This window comes from Tenrec ecaudatus, unplaced genomic scaffold (assembly GCF_050624435.1).
Source record: "Tenrec ecaudatus isolate mTenEca1 unplaced genomic scaffold, mTenEca1.hap1 Scaffold_457, whole genome shotgun sequence".
Lineage (NCBI taxonomy): Eukaryota > Metazoa > Chordata > Mammalia > Afrosoricida > Tenrecidae > Tenrec > Tenrec ecaudatus.
Genome location: NW_027459364.1, coordinates 141,659 through 164,009, shown reverse-complemented (window position 1 = coordinate 164,009; position 22,351 = coordinate 141,659). Strand labels below are relative to the sequence as shown.

Sequence of the window (22,351 nt, the reverse complement as noted above, 5' to 3'; positions counted from 1 at the left end):
CTTTTGGTCATATTTTAAGGTCATCGTACCTTTTCAGCTCTGCAGTAGCACTACATGTTGCTTTTTGTAAGGAAAATAATTTTGAACATAATCAGTACACTTTATATTTAATTATAAATATCGATTCATTTTAAATGCCTTGAGGATTTGAAGACTTGAAAGACACATATAAGAGGAATTCTCTCATTCTCTTTATATTGTGAAAACTATTTTTATGGACTCTAAAGCCAGTAACACTTCGCTTTATTAAACACCAGTCCCCTGCCTCCTGGATGTTAATTTTATTGGGGCTGTCCTCTGAATATTCTTCCAATTCGAGCTATTCCTGCACAGCCCATGCACACTCATAGAAACTCTGCACCACCGTTCAGAACTTCCCCGTGCAGACATGTGTCCACAGCCAGCCAACGCCGCTCCGTGCCTTGATAAATATTGGCCTATTATAACCATTCTTAACAAAGTTTATTTCCAAACACATTTTTGTAACAATCTTCAAGATAACACCGAAAAACTGCACAAGAGTCATCTTGACTGGGTGAAGCGGGGAAAAAATGCCGACCAATTATAGCATTGCTTTGTTTACTCCTCCAGCAAGTCTGAAGTATTGGGGCTCTGAACCCTGTTGTTCTGTCTCAAGTATACGGTCCTGGATGTTATGTTTAGGTATTATGTTTTTATCATTTCTCAACTCTAAAGATACGGGAGGGAAATTCTCTCTCTAGCTTGTACAGCCAGAGGACTCCAATGCTTCCTTGCTAACCACAATTTAGTACTGCACACCTGCACACATCATACTGTATAATATATGTCGACAGTCTATGGAGAATTTATCTCAATTTACATACAGCTCTCCAAATCCTCTGGTGAGCCTGATGTGAAATCTGAGACAGGCCAAATCTCCCCAACAGGATCTTCTTTTCCTCCAGGGGGTTCACCTCCGAAGGCAATACAGATCCTTGGACAGCGCGGTGGGGCTCGAGATTCCGGGAGAGGAGTGGCTGCGGGGCTTGTTTCGCTGAAGATTTACAATGTAGTTCTTGCAGGCGGCTCAGCAACCCCCTCTGTGGCCGTGGGTGTCTGCTGTGACAGAGCGGGGAAAAGCTCTCTAATCTCCCGTGCCTGCCTCTGCCTTTCAGCCGCTCCCCTCTCCTGCCTTCCCTGCCGCCCAGCGCTCTCGCCTCCTTTGCCTTTCTAGGGGAGGGGGGGATGTTCGGGTGGGGTGGGGGTGGGGTAATAGGTGTTCAGTCCCTGAAGGCAGCTAGAGTAGCTTTGGCAATATAGACCCGAGCCTGTGTGCGCGCGCACACACACACACACACACACGCACACACACACACACACACACACACACACTCACTCACTCCAGCTCTCCCCACGGGGATACCAAGCCAGCCCGAAGCTCCAGCTACCTGCAGGGGGTGGCCCGGCCGGGCGCTCAGCGCTTACTCGCCATCTGCGGAGGGCAGAGCCACATCCAAACCAGGGAGGGCGGTTGGCTGTCCGGTTGGCAAGCTGGAGACGTTGGCCGCCACCGCGGCTTAAAGTGTCCAGGGTGGCGAAGAAGGAGTCTCCAGGGCAGATTTCCGGAAGGGCTCCGAAGCTCCCGGACTTCCTCCGGCGGCGGCGCTCCAGTCGGTCCCTCCTGGCCATCCTCTCGGGCCCTTCTGCGGGGTGCTGGTCTGGGGCGCCCCGGGGCCGCCGCCGCCGCCGCCAGCGCAGCCCACCCGGAGGAGCACTGAACGCCCCGGCGACACCGGAGTGGGGGGCGAAAGCGGGAGCCCTAACTTCCCCCCGCGGGACCCTCGCTCGGCGTCCGCCTCGCAGTGGCTCGCAGCCCGGGGCCGGCGGACGGGCTCCCGCGGAGAGCGCGGCGCAGGGGAGGGCCCGGCGGGAGCGGCGGCCGCGCAGGGGGCGCCCGGACCCCGCCCAGGAAGTAGCGCGCCGGCGGCCGGCGGCGGCGCCTTCCAAGTTGGGCGCGTCCGCGAGCCCGCCCCGGGCGGCCCGGCCCGGGGGGGGGGAGGCGGGGCTCCCGGGGGCAGTCGGGGCGGCCCGCGCCCCGGGCCGGCGCCCGTCCTGCGAGAGCGCGGGCCGGAGGCTCCCGGCTGCCAGGCGGCGTCGCGCCGCGGGCCCGCGTGCGCTGCCGGATGCCCGCGCCGGAGGGGGCTCGGGGCGCCCGCCCGCGGGGGGTGCTGGGGAGGGCGGGGGAGGAGGCGGAGGAGGCGGCGTGATGGCCCTGGACGGCGAGCGGGGGGAGCAGGAGGAGGAGAAGGAAAAGAAGAAGAAGAAAAAGAAGAGGAGGAAGAAGAAGAGGGCAGAGGAGGGGGCCGCGGAGAACCGCTCACCTTCGCAGGCCACCATGGGGGAGGCCGCCGCCGCCGCGCCCCGGCCGGGCGGCAGGGGGCCCTCGGACCCGTGGGCGGACTCGGTGGGCGTGCGACCCCGCACCACGGAGCGCCACATCACGGTGCACAAACGGCTCGTGCTGGCCTTCGCCGTGTCCCTCGTGGCGCTGCTCGCCGTCACCATGCTCGCCGTGCTGCTCAGCTTGCGGTTCGACGAGTGCGGCGCGCCCGGCGCCGACGGCGGCCCCGCGGGCTCCCCCGCGCGTGACCGCAACGCCAGCCTCCCGGGAGCCGCCCCGCACAACCACCCCGCGGGCGAGGGCTCGGCGCCGTCCGAAGCGGCCGGCCAGGCGACGCCGGCGACCCCGTCCGCCCGGCCACCATCGGAGGAGGAGCGCGAGCCGCGGCGCCCCTGGACCCAGTTGCGCTTGTCGGGCCACCTCAAGCCGCTGCACTACAATCTGATGCTCACCGCCTTCATGGAGAACTTCACCTTCGCCGGCGAGGTGAACGTGGAGATAGCGTGCCGGAACGCCACCCGCTACGTCGTGCTGCACGCCTCCCGGGTGGCCGTCGAGAAGGTGCAGGTGGCCGAGGACCGCGTGGCTGGGGCCGTGCCCGTGGCCGGCTTTTTCCTCTACCCACAGACCCAGGTCTTGGTGGTGGTGCTGAACCGGACCTTGGACGCCCAGAGGAATTACAACCTGAAGATCATCTACAATGCCCTCATTGAAAACGAGCTCCTGGGCTTCTTCCGCAGCTCCTATGTGCTCCACGGGGAGAGAAGGTAGGGAGGGGCGGGGCCCCGCGGCGCGGGACCCTCAGGACCCTCTGGGCTGCCTGCCACCCACCCCCCAGACTCGGTCCCATTCCCTCTGGGAAGCAAGGGGTGGCGGCGTAAAGTCACCAGCCCAAACCCTCTACTCCCCAAAGCCCAAAGCCCGTCCCCAAAGCCCGTCTGCTCCGCAAACTCACTCACTCACTCAGTGCCAAACAGGGAATTCCGCCCCCCTTGCATAGTTGGGACCTTCTCCTGGGGTAAGCTTGCTGGGCCTTAGAATAGATTCCCACTCCCAGTGCTGCTGCTTTTCTAAGGGGTATGTGTAATTTGAGCGATGCCAGATTGACAGTAAAAGGCTAACAAGTTATCCTCTAAAGAAAATGACTGAGCGCTTAAGGCCAACATAGCAGAGCCTCTCCGTTAAGGTATTGGCAAATTCCTCTTACCAGGTCCACCCTGTCTGACTCTTCGTCCCCTGGCAAACGCTTGGCAGAAGATGGGCTTTGGCTGCGTAAAGTTTTCTAAAAGTAGAACGTCAAGTTCACAGCCCTGCCTAGTACAGCTCAAGGCCGGAGAGGCTGGAGGGGTGGTTGGCATGGTACACGCTGCCAAGAGTGCCCCGCCGCCGGGAGCTGCAGTTTGAGGATCAAGGCATGGTCATTCCAGTGGCTTTTCCTAGAGTTATTGCCCCTGGAGATGTCTCTAGTGGTGAAGGGGGAGAAAACACGGCTAGTTAGTCTTCAAAGCCGAGTGCCTTTGATGCCTTTTAGATTGGTCAGTATTCTACTTATTAGTGCCTTAAAAAACTTTCCTTCACTTGTTTAGAGTTTGTGCTTAAGAATCCAACAGAACAGGTGCGAATTGCACCAGTTCCTCCAAAACTTTATGGTTTGGTGAAGTTGTTTAATTTAGCTAAGCCAATATTTCTGAACCTGATGACCTCTATCTAAGTTCTATCAACCCCACAGCAGCCCTGTAGGATAGGAGCTGATATCCCGAGTTTGACAGATGGGAAAAGGGGAGCATCGGGAAGTCAGGTATCTTGACTGTGATTACATGATGAACCGACAAAGCAGGGATTTGAGTTCAGGCAGCAAGGCTTGGTAGAGCCCATATATATCCCCTGACTTGGGAATAATAACAATAATAAATCCATAATGATACCATACTCTCACAGTATTGCATCAGGTGCCCATGACTCATTCACTTCCAGAGACTCAAGTCTGACTCACAGAGACCCTGCAGGACAGAGTAGACGGAGTAGAACTGCTCCTGTGAGTTCATGAGTTCATGAGACTGTAACTGTGTACCAGAGTAGAAAGCCCTGTCTGTCTGTCTCCTCAGAGCACTGATTCGAACCGTTGACCTAGTGTTTAGCAGACCAATGAGTGAGTACCATGCCACCAGGGCTCCTAGGTGCCTATGAGTAAATGTGTTAAACAACACTCGACCACGTGCGGGGAATATAATCTACCATAAATAAGTGTCTGGTAGTACGAGGTTCTTAGGTATATTTTAATGAAAGAATAAGATTCTTGCTCTTCCCCTGACTCATTGCGTTTAAAGCAAATGATTACTTAAATGACTAGAACAGGTGAGAGTTAAAAAATAACAAAGTAGTAGAAACATAACAAACTTAAAAATGCAAACAACTTGATTAAAGGTGTGCTGGAAATGACTGATGGGAGATCCCCAGTGATTCTCACAACGGCAAAAACGAAGGCTCAGCAGTCCAGCGCACTTGGGATCCCCAGGCTTGTCAGTGAAGAGCTGAGTTTGAACTCTGGTTTTCTGATCCCTAGACCTGAGCTTATGGTGCCTGGAAACTCTCAAGAGAAACTGCTAGTCTCTCAGAGACGGGAACTTCACCAAAGTTCTGTTTTATGAGGTCACGTTATATAAATAAAATACCGAAATGCCTCAATAGTTGCATGATAGTTAAGGTCTCCCATAAATTAGTCACTTGATAAATCGTAGCATTAGGTATGGATAATTTAAACCCCTTTCCATCATTTTCCCATATATTATAAAGAATATAGATTAACCATTAAAAACCCCACTATCATCAAATATGGGGAAAGGCATAGAAGGTATATCTTCATATGCTGAGAAAAAAGCTTATTATATCAAAATATCAATACTGTAAATTGCACATCACTACTGATAAATCTTGCTGCGGTAAAATAAATACCTCCAACTAATGCTGGTTTTTGAGCCATGCCAAAATATATTTGGTGGAACTGAGTTTGTTTTGGTCAGTGCTTTCAAATTAACAGGACTCCTAAAAAGACCAGATGTTTCTGCTTGACCCATAACTGATTTCTTATACCCCTGGTACATATTTGCATTTCAATGCACTCCTTCAGTTCTCCCTACAGATGTAAAGGGCTCAGTTGAAAGTTTAACCTAGTGCCCATGCAGCTAAACTCTCCTCTTGCCCCCCCCCCCCCCCCGGAACTACAGGATTCTGTGTTCCTAAGAGTTCTGTTCCTTTTTCTTTAAGGCCATGTTAATTTGATCATGTATTGGATGTTTATGCTAGAGTTGATAAGACAATGAAAATGTAGTAAATTATTATAAAAAAATCATACCAGCGTTCCAGATATTAACTCTTGTTGTTGTTGTTGCTGTTACTATGGCTACTTAGACTAATAGCAGGAACTCAGTCTAAGTTGGACTTTTGTTAGTAATAATTTTATCACTTAAATGCAGTGTAAATAACATTTAAAAACCCCATTCTCCAAAAGGACACAGGGGCAAGCTCTGGGAAACCTGGTTTAAAATAAATATGGTTGCAAAGGAAATTAATGCCATTATCAAAGTATAGTGGCCTAGTCTATGTGACCGTAGTTACTGTTCTAAGTGCAGTGGATACTGGCCATACCTACTCCCAGCCCACTGCCATCGAGTAGGTTTTGGCTCGCAGTGACCCTATGGGACAGAACAGAACCGCCCGAGAGGTTTCCAAAGCTGAACTCTTCACAGAAGCAGACTGCCACGTCTTTTATTTCCACGGGGCAGTTGGTGGGTTCGAACCACTGACGTCTCGCTTTGCAGCAGAGCAGTTTAAGCAGTGGACCATCAGGGATTTTATTTTGGATATAGAGGAACATGTTCTTCTTTTGCATCTATAATCATTTTATAGAAATCTTTAGATGCTTTTTGATGTTCTTATGGCCATTTCAAGGCTATACAGGTTAGATCATTTCGTGAAAGGAAATCCAAGACACCTCGTTTTCTCTCTGTCTTCAAAATTTGGTGTTTGATTTGATTTGAGTCACTTAGCACGTGGGGCAGGTACCGGAGGTGCTTTCTTCGGGCATGCTCCCTTGCAGCGGTGGTTCTCACCTTCCGACAGTTCCTCATCTGGTGGTGACCCCCCAACCATAACAATATTTTCGTTGCTACTTCATAATCATAGTTTGCTACCGTTATGAATTGGGCGACCCCTGTGAAAGGTTCCTTTGACCCCCACAGGTTGAGAACCACTGCTATAAAGTATCTTAAAATTGTTCTCAGTCCCACTCATCTGTACTTGTTGCTAAAGGTTTAAAATCAGACACACCAATTATTTAGATGTGACTTTTTATGAGTTAAGAATCTAAGTAATTAGTAAACATTTGAAAATTTGACTTCATAATTTTTATGTAGAAAAATAAAATAGCACACTATCAGAGAGTATCAAAGGTCAATTGGAAAAAACTTTTAGTTTGTATAATCTAAAAATGCCAAGATCAGTAAAACGGAAAACAAAATTGCCATAGGGAGTTCTTATTTAATACTGTGGAAATCTGATTTCAAAACCAGTCTCGCTTCTTCTGTCACCCTTTGAAAATTCAATCTGTTTTCTTTCTCCTGCCTTTCTTTTTTTATTACTGGAAACAGATAGGAATGACATTTATCAACCCTTACCAGCTGGAAGGAGTGAAAGTTTAGCTTCAGAATCTTGAGTGGGGGATAGTCATGTGAAATCCAGGTGGCCATTACAGAGCCGAAGATGAAACTCCTTCCTTTGGGATGAGAGCGATGAAGTTGAGTAGTGTCTTTGTAAACCCCAGCTGAATGACAGCAGCGCCTCAAGGTGGCACGTTTGAGACATCAGCCATATCCTCAGTACCTGCTTATTAAGCTACCTACTCCCTCCCTCCCCCCCCCCACCAGGCAATGCCCTGAGTAATCGGAAAGATAAAAAGCAGTCCAAGGTCCCACTGGTACAGAGATCGGACATGCAGCCTTCAGATAGACTTCAAGCCTGCAGACACGATTTGTTTACCTAACCCCCAAACAGCTTAATGTTATTTTTCTGATTAGCTGTAAAAGTTTAGAAATTGAGGGATTACATAGAAAAGTATTTATTTCTGGCCTTTTGGAAAATTGGAAAATCTTGTACCACTGGGCTTACATTCTAGCTTGGCAGTATTTGTCTTCATTTATTACTTCAACAGTTATTTATTGAATGTCCTCTGTGAGAGTCAGGCAGTTTCATAGGCTCTAGGGTCTAGAAATAAAGTGAACAAAATCACATTGTCAGGAAGCTTTTATACTTCTTAAGTTTGTGATTGACCCATTTACAAGTGACATTTGCTTCCATGTGTAACTTAATCTAGACCACTTCTGCATCTTTGTACCTAGTCTACTTCACCTTTTTCAATCAAGTGGCTATTTGGATTTTCAACCCTTGCTTGGGCCATAATTCACCAGGGAGGCCAATAATAAGGACCAGGAAAAAGAGGAATATGAATAAGAAAATCAACAAGTTCACTAATTGTGAATTAATGACAGTAGCATTCACTAACTGTCAAGTGTAACCTGTAGAGAATAAGTTTCTTGTACATAATGAGTCCAAGAGAGTTTAGAAGAGGGAGAAATTTCTGTGAGTTAGAGTCTAGAGATCTACTTTATAAAAGAAACATGATTTGGTATTCACTTAAATAATATTATAAAGAAAAGTCATAGAAATGGGGAGGTCTGTGGGAGAAAGTATAGTATTCTTGTTATAAATAGATCTGAGAATTTAGATTTCGTTTCTCTGTGTAACATGGGTTAATTACTTAACCTCTCTTTAATTCACATTTTTAAAAACTAGAAATACAAATTCTTCATTTACATTGTTTTCCTGGTTACTATTGTGATAAAACAAACCATCCCAAAGCTTAGTGGCAGATAGAAACCACTTTGCTATACTGAAGCTCTCCTTTAATGGATCAGGAATTTTGGACAGGAAAGAGGCAGGCTAGCCTGCACTCTATGATGAGAGGTGACTCCGTGTAGGTTCTTTTGTTGTGTCTGTGGGATTGGTGCTGGCACGCTCGTGGAACTCACCTGCTGCTCATTGTGGGTACTCTCTTTGGAACGCAGTGTGGCCTGGCCTTCTAACTCACGTGGTGATCTCCGAATGGCTGGTTTTCTTACACGGTACTTCAGGGCTCTGTAGGGGAGTTCTTACATGGTACTTCAGGCCTGTGTTCTTACATGGTACTTCAGGGCTCCGAAGGGGGGTGTTCTGAAAGAACTAGGTGGAGACTGTGGCCTTTACCGGCATCCTTACGGGTTGCTCAGTATCACATACATAATATCTCCTAATTATAAGTGGGTCATTAAGGATGGCCCTGATTCATTAGAAGAGAAAGTGTACCTCACCTCTTGATAGGAAAAGGGTCAACAGCTTATGGAAGTGTTTTAAATGTATATTATTTGCTCTCTGGTCCTAAAGAATTTTATCCACCCCTGTACGAATTTCCGCTGACCCTTCAGAGAGAGCGAACCACCAATAGGCCTCCTCCTATTACAACTCAAGCTCAAGCTTGAGGTCCAGGATCTTACCCTGCCCAGCTGCCACTCGGGGTTTGTCTCTTATGTGTACTTCCTCTACTCTGAAGACCATCAAGTCAGAAGACAAGTTGTTTCCCCCTGCACATCCAGTGTGCAGTAATAAAACAGGCATACGGTGATTACAGCAGCCATTTTCATGAAAATACGGAGAAAATAGGAGGATACAGACGTCACTGGCCGATGGCAGTTCTCCAATTCAGTTGAGCCCCTGCCGCCAATTCCTTTATTATGGCTCTTTTCGACTCCTTGAGAGTTGTTCTCCCTGATACGTGACCTTCCTTGCTGGGGCCTTTATATTTCATTCTAAATCTTCCTTTCTCTACATTTAAAAGGCAGTTTGCTCAATTCATTGACATCGGCTTTATTCTTCAGTTGTATAACCAGTCTCACTATTTTTTTCATAATCACTCCACCACTATTTATATAAACTTACTGCTCCTTAAGTTTCTTGCCTGATCTTTCTGGATGCTGTTGTTGATTCGATCCAAATGCCTGAGAGCAGTGCTCAAGGCACACATTGCTAATTAAGCTGAACTTGTAACAAGGGGTAATAGAGAGCTCATGGTCTCCTCTGTTGAGGAGAGTTTCTTGAATTAATTAATAAGCCTCATGTGATTGATTGCAATTTAATTTACATTTGGACCATAATTTCCCCTTTAGATGTTTTCTTCTTTTATTAAAATTCCACTGTGTTGTATGTTGGAATGAATCAAACTGTTACTTATCCGCAAAAGATGAGCTGTGAGCAGGACGTATAAATGTCAGCAGGAGAGACTGCCACATTTCTATTAATCCAAACTGTGGCATTTTGAAAGATAGAGCATAGGTTTATGATTGACTTACACATCATGAAAGAATATGAGTATATAATTCAGGTACTAAAACTTTGATCATTGTAAAACATTCAGTTGATTCTCCAAAAAAGTTGTTTACCATTTGATGATTTGTCAGTAAACTCAGGAAAACTTATGCAGACAACAACCAGTAGATTGTGGTTGGTGTTGAATAACCTTCTCAGTTTGTTTCAGTGCAGGGTTGGGAAGCAAGGCTTCTGTTTTATTGTTTCGTTTCTATTGCTGGGAATTCAAGCAGTTGTAATTCTTTTAAAAATGGTGGGTTTTTTATGTATCAACTGGTATCCACTCGATTAGACAAAATTACATGCACAAATCTCTTTGAGATGAGCCTTTCTTTACCTTCGGGGTCTGTAGAACAAGACCCTTATAATTCTTACCTATCCTATTATTTAAAAGACAAGGCTTGGAAGAGGCTTAATCGAAAGACTCCAACAGCCTGTTGTCACGTTGAAAAGGCCCGTTAGGGTCTTAATAAAGTCATACTCTAGCATTATCTTTAGATCAAGCTTTTCTTTTTTATTTGTTTGTTTGGGAATTAAATTCAATGCAGTATCTATTACAAAAGAGTCTTGCTTTTGAAGAGGAAAATGTGAATTTGCCAACTTAAAAAAAATTATTAAGTACTTTCATTGGGGCTCTTACAGCTCTTATCACAATCCATCCATCCATCCATTGTGTCAAGCACATTTGTACATATGTTGCCATCATCATTTTCAAAGCATTTTCTTTCTACTTGAGCCTTTGATATCAGCTCCTCATTTTTTCCCGCCCTCCCTCCCTCATGAACCCTTGATAAATTATAGTTTATTATTTTCATATATTACATAGTCCTCTGTCTCCCTTCACCCACTTTTCTGTTGGTTGTCCTCCTGGGATGGGATTGTATGTTGATTCTTGTGATCAATTCCCTTTTCTCCCCTACACACCCCGTATTCAACTGGTATCTCTAGTCTCATTATTGGTTCTGAGGGGTTTACCTGCCCTGGATTCCCTGTGTTATGGGCTCTTATCTGTAGCAGTGTATATGTTCTGGTCTAGTCAGATTTGTAAGGTAGAATTGAAGTCATGATAGTGGAGGGGAGGAAGCATTAAAGGCTCACAAGGAAGAGATGAGCCCGCCAGGGTGCAGTACAGCACCGATGAAACCTACAACTTTCTTCTAGTTCTTTAATGCTTCTCTCCCCGCTCACCCAACTAGATCATGTTTTCTAACCCTTTGATTTGAATATTTTTTTTCGGAGGCTGCTTTTACTTTAAGGATCTTAAGCCCTCTGTAGTCTGGGAAGGAAACACAATTTTAATTTAAAACCTAGAAAGTCCTGCTCGTTTATGGTTTAGCTACATTTTACTTGAAAACTGTAGAGATTGTTCTTAACGTGTGTGTGTGTGTGTATGTGTGTGTGTGTGTGTGTGTGTGTTTCATGGCTAGTGAGTGATAAGCCAGGTCCAGACAGGCTCTCTGCTATCGAGGTGATGAAGACCCATAGCAGCTGCGGACAGGGTGGAACTGGCCCCGTGAGCTTCTGAGACCGTAACGCTTCAGAAGAGCAGAAAGCTCCACGTGTCTCCTGCAGAGTGCTTAGTGGTTTTGACTGCTCACTTTGTGATTAGCACCCCAGTGGGTCACCGCTACACTACCAGAGCTGCTGACGATCAGCCAGGTAGCACTGTCAGTACTCTTTCTGGAAGCTCCTTGGCTAGAAAAGAAGAGTGGAATGGGTTTCTTCTCCTTTCACATACTGCAGACAACTGTAGAGCTAAACTTTCTGTGACCACACAAAAAGTTTGTCTTTTATTATGTTTCTACCCACATTTATCGTATTAGCCTCGAAGCCCTCATCAACAGTTTCCACTCATAGTCTTCTTATGTCTGAAGCTACGGCCATGTTTTAATTAAAAGCCCTTGTTACAGCAATGCTCCATGGATACAAATTTGCTTTGGCTGATTCTGCTGTAGAGCAAACCACTTGACAATATAATATACTTTTTATGGCACACACAGGTTCTTTGTGTGAGGGACTCAGATCGTTTTTGGAACGGAGCAATTTATCTCTGCTACATGATGTCTGGGGCCTTAGCTGGGAAGTGTCAGTGTTGGGATATCAAGATAATCTATAGCTGGAGGGCCCGAGCTGTCCAGCGGCCCCATCATCCACTGTCTAATGGGTGATGCCATTAGGACTTCACCTGGGGCTGGCAGCCGAGGGGTTTACATGTGGCCTCTCTCCGTCACTTGAGCGTCTTTGAAGCATGGGGATCACATGGTATTCACATGGTAGTTGGTCTTCTTAGCTATTGATTTCATTTTCCAAAGACACAAGTATAAAGAGATTTACATCATTTGTTCCTTGCATTATAAAATAGTTATGGAGAATTGCATTTGTCACTATATTTTTCTCTCTTGTTAGGAAGGTATTACCATTTCTAATGCAGCCATGTGTCAGTATTACTTTATTAATTTCAAGCTTAGGGTGACTCATGATCAATGGATGAGGCATAAACTCCATCTCTCAGTGAGAATAGAGTCAAAGAAGTTGTATAAATTTTCTCAAACTACCAAAAGTTTTTCTAAATATTAGAAGAGATTACATAAATAAAGGGAGTCCTGGTGGCTCAGTGTTTAAGTCTTGGTTGCTAACTAACCCATCAACTCCTTCTGTCAATATTTACAGCCTTTGAAACCTATGGAGTAATGCTACAGGGTCGCTGTGAGTCTGAATCGACTTGACAAAAATGAATTTATTTCAGTTTTATGGATATGAAATCGGAAGCACAGCATTTGGCACATAATACACTGATGATTATAAATCAATCTGTTCAGAAATTCTTTAATGAATTTGTGATATATACATTTAAGAGTTTAGATGTAAACTAGATTATAGAGGATCTTGATACCAGACCACTCGAGTATTTGTTTTATTCACTGAATAATTTAAAGCTACATAGAAAGCTAATACAAACTCATTGCTTTGAGTTGATTCCAACTGAGAGCAATCTTGTAAGACAGACTGTCTTAGGATTTCCAATGCTGTCATTTTTTTAAGTGTAAGAGAGAGCTTTATATCAAGACGTAATTATATTTCCAGCTAACATCCCAGCCTAGTACAGATCAAGTCCATAAATCTGATTCTACACCATAAGTCGAATACTAGTCCATAAATACCCCTTCAGAGTCGTGCAGCCACATGCAGTGAGGCAGAATGGAGGAAGATCACGGGCCGGTGGGGGTGGGTGCAGTCTTGTAGGTCAATAGTGGTAGACACATTCTGGGCTCTGGCTGCCATCAGCATGACTTGAAGTGGCTTGTCAACAGGAAGATGAAACGGAGAGTGTGTATGGCCTGCCTTCAAGGAGAAAGAGACAGGAAGAGGCTGGCCTCACAGAGCCATTTATCTCGGTCCTCCATTCAAGCTGTGACCTCATTAATACACTAAACTCCAGGTTCCTACAAGAACCATGTGGACACAAGAAAACCTAACTATCACAGTCCTCAACTTGGCACATATATACCATTCTTTAGTCAAATATAATTTTTTTAAAAAGGACAATAGTAAAATCATATTTGTGCTTAAAAGGAAAAAACTAAAATTCAGAAAATTCAAAATATTCCAGGCTTTTTAAACATAATATTCTATACACTCATAGAAACAAAACTATTCTATGCGTAATAATTGCAGTATGTGAATATCTACATCATAATCCTATCAAAATATTCTTTTCAAAAAAAGTTTCCTATCAAAATATTCTTATGAACATATTCCCATACCCATGGAAGTTTGTAAGCCAGCCATGTCATTACTTTGTCCTCCCTTTTTGGGTATCCAATTTCTATACTTCCCTCTTAGATCAACCCAGTGCTCTCAGGAGACCAGTGTGTTCTTTGGTGTGAAAACTCTGCGTTCCAGTTGGGAGCTAGTGAGTCTGCATCCACGAGCGAAGTCAAACCAGGACAGGCTGTTGCTGTAAGTGTCCTGGGCATTGACTGCCACACCTTTCTCCTGTGGAGCAGGTGGTGGCTTCCAATGGCAACCTGTTGGCCAGCTGCTAAGCACTTAACTGCCGTGCCACTGGGGTACCTTCAAAGCTGCATGTGTTTATTTATACTCTTGATAATCTGGTGCAGCTTTTATGGCACGAGGAGAGTTCACATAGGTAAGACTAAGTATTATCACTACTAAAGTCATTATAACTTAAAATGCATAGAACAAAGTGGATATGGAAGGGATTTTAAAGGAGGAATTGATAGGATTTGGATAGGGAAATAAAAAGTTGAGAAAGCAAAGATTGGCTTTAAAATTTAAAGTAATTACCAACACCAAATTTGCTGCCAGTGAGTCAGTTCTGACTATAGAAACCTTCTGTGGAGTTTCATAGGTTTTATAAATCTTTACAGGAACATACAGCCTCACCTTTGTCCTTCTGAGCAGCTGGTGGGTTTGAATTGCTGACTTTGAGGTTAGGAGCGTAATGCTTACCCAACAGCACACCAGGCCTCCTGTTTAAAGCAAAACCACTTTTTTTTTTCCTATCAGCATTTGTTGTGCATTTTGAACCAACTATTCACAGGCAATGTGGGTTTTCATTCTTCCTGGCCAATCCATTGGGCACATAAAGCACACTACCCAAATAACCCATTTGTTGCATTGTAACTTATTATACAGAATTTTATTAGTCACATTTTTTATTAGTAGCTAACAAAACTCCATCAAAGCTAAAGAAAAAGAGAATTTATTTTAGAAAGTGATTGAAGTCCACATCAAGGATGAACTTAGTGCTCGGGGCGCTGTGGGAACTTATGATTCCTATTTCAGCATGTGTTAGTTTCCTAGGCCATTGCAGCAAGTGGTCATTAAACTGAGTGGCCTAAAATAATAGGAATTTGCTTTCTCACCGTTCTGGAGACTAGAAGTTTGAAATTACACTTTCCCCAGGTTATACCCCTTCAAAGACTCTAGGGAAAGTCTGTGTTTTTTTGGGGGGGCGGGGGGGGCTCTTCTAGTTTTTTTCCCTTCCAATAGTCCTTGTCCTTCCACCGATTCATAAAGATACATTACTCCAGTCTGCCTTCAAGTTCTGGGTGTGTGTCTCTGTTTCTCTTCGCTTCTCCTTTTTCAAGGACACCATTCATTTAGAATGGATTATGACCCACTTCGTTGTGATCTGAATAATTGCAAGGAGCCCTGGTGGCTTAGTGGCTACACATTGGGTTGTCAACCACATGGTCAGCAGTTCGAGCCACCAGCTGTTGCTTGAGAGCACGACGTGCCTTCCTGCTGCGGTCAAGAGGTAAAGTATTGAAACTGCAAAGGGGGCAGCTCTACCCTGCCCCATTGGGCACCATCAGTCAGAATTGATTGGATGGCGGTGGATTTTTAACTAATTACATCTGCAAAGACCCTGTTTCTAAGTAAGGTCACATTCACAGATACTGAGGAAAAGACTTGATGATCGCTTTCTGGGGACATACTTTAGCTCACAGAATAGGCCCTTCTAAATGCTGTTTCTGGTTCATTTTCTCTCTCTTACGGTGGCATTCTTCCTCTGTTCCTCGATGCAGACAGTGAACTATGACTGCCCATATTTTCAGGCTTTACATATTGCTGTGCACACTCCAAGAGAGGAAGTGACCTTTATAAAGTCCCCAATTAATAACAAGAGTATTGATTGCCTGTGTTTGAACTACTGATCATCCATGGTTGCTAGGTCTGGAAAGTACACACGTGAAGGGAGATTTTCAGAACATGATATCTTTTCCTGCATCCTTGCAAACGGGAGTGGGTGTTTCAAGAAATACATTTCTAAAGAAGGACTTCAGGAAGAAAACGCAAGTCCTAAAGCTTGCATTTTACATATTTTCACTTTGGATTGACTACAACAGAAACCATAAACCAAATATGCAGTGGTAGTATGTATACAATACACCCCCTGGAAAGTGTACACTTGCACATTCACACACGAATGTAAGGCACATTTCTTTTTTATGTTTATATATATACATATATATATGCACACATTTTAATCATTTTATTGGGGGCTCGTACAACTCTTCACAATCCATGCATCCATCCATTGTGTCAAGCACATTTTTATATTTGTTTCCATCATCATTCTCAAAACATTTGCTGTCTGCTTGAGCCCTTGGTATCAGCTCATTATTTGTTTCCCTCCCTCTCCACTCCCTCCTACCTCACGAACCCTTGATAATTTGTAAATTATTATTATTTTGTCTTATCTTACACTGTCCGACGTCTCCCTTTATCCACGTTTCTGTTGTCCATCCCCCAGGGATGAGGTTGCGTGTGATATGTTTATATTTTTAAATGATCTGTAAGGCACATTCTGATGGCCAGTTTTAGTGAAGAAATAATGTGTACATTTTTAAAAATTGAATTATTCTGTGTTATTTCCCATTGGAAGCAGAACTTAGGTCTTATTTTAATAAGAGAAATAGGTTAGTATATGGTTAGACTTATTTTTCAGTTGTCATAGAAAAAAAATCTATGTTTGATAACAAAAGTCTCTCTGTCATTAGCCTTTCTGTTTTGATTATATTGCACATGTAACAATGACCGCAGAGAGAAAAAGAAAGCAAACAGTAAGAAATGTGTTAGCTTGCAGCCTGTCTTGGAATGTAAGCAGAGACTTCCTGACAAACCCAGAAAGAGTTAGTCATCTTCCGAGATCCTCTTAAAGTACGTGGAGCATGCATTTTTCCACAGATGTACAGCTGTCCATCGGCTGTTTGGCTGGCCTCTTTGGAGCGCCAAAGTCTGCACACTTTGAGGCAGGCTCCTTTGCTTACCCAGGTTTGTAGGTTCGGTTGTTCGTAGTGTATAAAAAATGGTAGGTACTTAGGGAGAGTCCACTTGGTGTTTGAATGGGGGAGTTCCTTTCAGAGAGGTCCGAATTTCAGGAGCTTCTAACTGTTTGGGGTAGTTAATATGTAGGACAGATACTTTCATTATTATTGCCTCTAAGGAATTTTCCAGGAAGATGTAGGTGAAATGAGATTCCAGAGAGAATACTGAGGAGACTGTCAAATGGAAAAATGGAACCAGCAAAGTCTAGACACTGAAGACGTCACTATCAAGAAGCATAAATCATCTTTGTTTTCTTTTTAGGAAAGGACTCTGTGTGGTCCTGTGGGGTGGGTCACTACCTTGCTGCCAACTATAAGGCTGGTAGTTCAAACCCACCAGCTGCTCTGCAGGAGAAACACGAGGGTACTGCTATCTAAAGATTTCCAGTCTCAGAAACTACGCAGGGTTGCTGTCTGTCAGAGCTCACCAGATGGCAATACGTTTGGGTTTGGTTCTTTTTGAGCATCGTCTCTAAGAATTGTTGACAGGCTGGTCATGCCAAATAGGCACTGAGCTGGCAGGCAGAGATCTGTGAGGTGGGTGCCTGCCTTGGGTCATCATCAGTAACTTGCCTCGGATGTGCGGGAGATGTGCCGAGTCAGGGTTAGCGCTCCAAGTGAGATCAGCATTGCTATCAACAGGTGAGATGACAAGGCCAGGGTTACTGGGTCCAGGAATTAGAGAATATAAAAAGAACACACATACTATGAAAACCTCAGTATATTTCACGGATGTGGTGAGAAAAGGACAGGTTCTGTGATGGATAGAATGTCTAATGGAGAAATGGTTCCAGCTATTGCTGACTCTGTCTTCCAGCCACCATTTCGCTGTCTGTCTGTCATTCTGTGGTGGCTTGTGTATGGCTGTGATGTGGAAGCTGTGCCACTGACATCTCAGATACCAGCAGGGTAACTCGGCGTGAACAAGTTTCAGGAGAGCATCCAGACTGAGAATGGACTCTGAAGGACTAGTCTGTCGTCCACTTCAGAGCGATTAGCCTCTGGAAAGACTATGGATAGCAGAAAACATTGTCAGTTACTAAAAACCCAAGTAACAGAAGCAAATCAAAAGCAAAAGATTATGCTGGAAGATAAGCCCCTCACATTGGAAGTAAAACTATTACTTGTGAAGAACTGCCTTCTCAGAGTAGAGGGGACCATCAGGCCTGGATGAAGTAAAGCCTGCAGGCCCTTCGTTTTCTGATGGGGCATTTCACTCAAAACAGGAAGAAGGTGTTGCGAATGTAAATGAGTACTTGGAACGTGGTTTGTACAAAGAATGCATCTAGGAAAATTGGAAGTCATTAAAAGTGAAAAGCACAAAAGATTGATATTCTAGGCACTGTTCAGCTGAAATAGTCTGATATTGGCTGTTTTGAATCAGAAAATTATGTATTTTATTTCCCACCAGCAAAATCGAAAGGAAAGGAAGGCATTGCTTTCATCATCCAAAGGAACATCAAGATATAGCGTGCAGTGCAGTGCTGTCTGTGATAGGACTCTATCGATCCACATTCACACAAATCCCACCAATACCACTATTTTTCAAATTTATGCACCAACCTCAAAAGGTAGTGATGAATAAATTAAAGAATGCAATCCAGATGCAATGGCAATTAATGGTAATTAGAATGGAAAAGTTGGAAAGAGAGGAAGGATTAGTAGTTGGAAAATATAGTCTTGGTGATAGAACTAAACTGGAGATCGCATGATAGAATTTTGCAAGACTTGTTAATAGAAAATAACTTCTTTTCAACACACAAAAGGTTGAAGACATGTAGACTTCTCTAGATGAAATACACAGAAATCAAGTTGACTACATCTGTGGATAGATGTGGAAAGAGACAATGGCAAAGTTGATTGACTATCAGCAGCTAAACCAGGCCAGAGGCTGATTGTGGAACAGACCATCAATTGCTCATATTTAAGTTTAGGTTGAAGCAGAAGAAAATTGAAAGAAGTCCCCCCAAGTCAAAGTATGACCTTGAGTATATTGCAGCTGAATTTTGAGAATATCCCAACAGATTTGACGCTGTGCCCCCTTAATTGCAGAAGACCAGATGAGCAGTGGAATGGCATCAAGAAAAATCTATAAAGAAACAAAACGTCATTAAAAATCTAAGAAGGAAAAAAAAATCAAAGTGGATGTCTGGAGAGACATACAAATTTGCTCTATTTGTAGAGTAACTAAAGCAAATGGAAGAAATGAAGAAGTATAATAACTAAATAGAATTTTTCAGGAGACAACTTGAGAAGAAAATATAAAATATGAAATCCGAAAAGAAAGACACCCTCAGCATATCTTAGACTGAAATAACTAAAGAAAAATTCAAGCCTCAACTTGTCATATTGAAAGATTCCATTGACAAAATACAGAACGTTACAGGAAGCATCAAAAGAAGATGGAAATAATATGCAGAATCCTTTACCAAAAATAACTCGTCAATAGTGAATCATGTCAAGAGGTGGTATATAAGCAAGAACCAGTGGTACTGAAGGAAGAAGTTTAAGCTACACAGAAAGCACTGAAAGACTTCAGGAATTGATGGAGTACCAATTGGAATGTTTCAACAAGCTGATGAAGAACAGGAAGCACTTAGTCCTTTATGCTGAGAATTTTGGAAGACAGCTTCTTGGCAAACTAACTGGAATCAATCCATCTTTCTACCCATTCTTAAGAACTGAGACCCAACAGAATGTGAAAATTATACAGCAATAAAATTGATATCACCTACATGTGAAATTTTGTTGAAGATCATTCAACAGTGTTGCAGCAGGACATTGACAGAGAGTTCCAGAAATTCCAGGAATTCCATAAGTTCTGTCTGGAATTCTGTCAGGAATTCTGGAAATTCTGTCAAGAGGATTTAGCGCCAGGGTTATCATTGCTGATGTCAATGGATCTTGCCTGAAATCAGAAAACACCACAAAGATGTTTACTTGTGTTTTGTTGACTGTGCAAAAGTGTTTGGCTGTGTGGATCATAGCACATGGGACCACGAACAGGGGCACACTGCATGCTTTGACATCAAGAAAGTTGTGCCCCAAGGTTGTATCCTCCCATCGTACCTTTACAGTCTGCATGCCAAGGAGAAGAACGGAGACGCTGAGGAAGAATGCGGTATCACCATTGGAGGAAGGCTTGTTAGCGACTTGTGACTTGCAGATGACACACACCTTGCTGGCTGAAAGGGAGGGGAACCTGAAGCACTTGCTGATGAAGATCATGGATTGTCCCCTTCAGTCTGGATCACAACTCGATGTAAAGACAACCGAAACCCTCCCACTGGAGCAATAGGCAACATCCTGATAAGTAGAGGAAAGATCGAATTGTCAAGGATTTCATGTTGGTCGACTCCGCAATCGATGTTTATGGAAGCAGCCAGCAGAAATGCATTGTGGTCAGTAACTCTGCTGCACGAGACCTCTTTAAATTGGTGAAAAGCAAAGATGTTACTCTGGTGACGAAGGTGCTCCAGAACCAAGCATTGGGATTTTTAATCGACTTCTATGCATGTGAAAATTGGACATTGAAAAAGGAAAACTGAAGAAGAATCTGTGCATTTGAATTGTGGTGTTGTCAAGGAATATTTAAAATACCATGAGCTTCCAAAGGAACAGATAGATTTGTTTTGGAAGAATTACAGCCAGAATGCCCCTTAGAGGCAAGGACGGAGAGAAGTCCCATACTTTGGACGTGCTGTCAGGAGAGCTCAGTTCTTGGAAAGGTGCCCCATGCTTGTTTGAGTGGAGGGGCAGGTGGACGGACACAGTGGCTGCAACAGTAGGTGTAGACACACGAGCAACTGTGAGGTCGGCACAGGACTGGGCAGTGTTGTTTTGTTGTACGCACGGTCACGATGGATCAAGACTGATTGGAACATCAGTGTAAACAGTAACGTGACTTCAAAAGTATCCCTTATCCTTGAAGGGGTAGGAAAATGTATTCATGCATAGCATAGTTAAAATGATTTAGATAATGGGAGAGCTGTATTTATAAGACATTTTCAGATAGCAGTCACGGGTCACCTAATGCTTAACAACTCATCTTTCTGAGAGAAATACCCAGCACACTCTTGTGCCTATTTGCAAGTTTTATTAACCCAGAAATAGAGAGAGAGGAGATGCAGATTTTCAACCTTGGGGATTCACAAGACATACAGAGCCAGTTGTCTAGAGGACAAGATTTCTAGTACAACATATTAGTGTTGTAGAAATAATTAGTCCTAATGTCAAGAACGATAAAGAGGGAAGCCAACCTTCAGTGGGAGCCTATAGGGACATAAGTGAAAAATGGATTGGGTGGGATTGAAGAATATAAGTCAACATGAGACTAAACTGTAGTTTCATGAAATAGAGAGATGAAGTGGATAAGGTAGGAAGATTGTTATAGAGAGTTTTCTAGGTAAGGTAAGCAGATTTCTAAGTAAGCTGGAGGGATTTTAAGTTCTACTGCAAATTGGGTGAATTGGGGCAATGAAGATAAGAGTTCTGGAGTGTACATGGAGAGGTCAGATTAGAACAGACAGTATTATTGAGAAGGGATTGATAAGAAATCTGTAAGCTAGACTTCAGCTCCTTGAAGAAATGCACGGCCAGGGGGCTGGCGCAGAAAGGATTTGTGAATGCCGTGAACTCCATCCAATAAGAGAGAAGGTTTTCCATGAAGTAGAAGAGGAATAGCATAAAGCAGCAATTGAGGGAGCTGGGAATGTGCCCACCCCTGTCTGTCTCTGAGGGTAGGTGAACAAGCTGTTTTCAGTGGGCACAGAAAGGAAGAGGAGTCAGAGGATGAGAACTGTCGGAATGGTAGACTAGAGGGACATATTTGCAGAACAGGGGAGGAGTAAGCAGGCAACATTTCGTTAATGGAGGCGCTGACACAAGCATCAAGCCCCAAGGTTTCCATCGGGATATCGGTGTAATGGAGTGTGCCTCCGCAAATCGCCATCCCCTGGTGGCGGGCCTCGGCTGATGGTGGCTTCAGTGATGAACGATAATGGGTTTTGTTATATAATCCACAATTTATCAACAGCCTTAAGGCTTAGAAGCATATATATTGAGGAGCAGAATAGAAACTAAGGGAAAGAGCTTGAATTGAAAATCAAACGTACAAAACAGAAGAGTTCAATTAGTGTAGAGCATTCATGTTTATGGTGTGTTTAGATATGATAACGCGATAACGCGTGTGCTAGATTGTATAGCGCACAACCAGGTTATTCTCCTTCCTTGTACAAACTGGGAAATGATCCTTGGGGTCTTCCAGCAGGATTTCAGGTGTTTACAGAGGGGACCATCAGTTCCCTTGTCTTCTAGTGTAGTCTCGGCATATCTAGACTAAAGAATAGTTTGTGTCCTCCCTCTCACTCACTGCCATCCAGTTGAGTCCAACTCCTAGCGACTCTTTGGGACAGAGTCAGATAGCTCCTGTGGGTTTCTGAGACTGTAAATCTTCATGGGAGTAGAAAGCTGCATTATTCTCCTCGCTTGAATCCTGATCAGTTTTAAAAAAAGAGTCTTGGTTGCCCACTGTTAGGTACTCGGCTACATACTAACATGGTCAGCAATTTGAACCCACCAATTACTCTGGGGTGGAAAATGTGCCCCTCTGCTTCTTTTTTTGTATTTTATTTTATTTTATTAAAAAACATTTTATTAGGGGCTCATACAACTCTTCTCA

At 44.1% G+C, this 22,351-nt stretch overlaps 1 protein-coding gene across 2 annotated transcripts in view; it reads left to right on the top strand.

Annotated features, from left to right (window-relative positions):
* Nucleotides 1–2,212: 2,212 nt before the first annotated feature.
* Nucleotides 2,213–22,351, top strand: part of LOC142436606 (thyrotropin-releasing hormone-degrading ectoenzyme-like) — a 119,586-nt gene continuing 99,447 nt past the window's right edge. For both annotated transcript variants that reach the window (XR_012782025.1, XM_075540159.1), the window contains exon 1: nt 2,213–3,129. Coding sequence is in view for 1 of the 2 variants with exons in the window: in XM_075540159.1 (XP_075396274.1) it covers nt 2,228–3,129 (902 nt within the window). In the remaining variant the exon portion in view is untranslated. The remainder of the gene's footprint in view (nt 3,130–22,351) is intronic.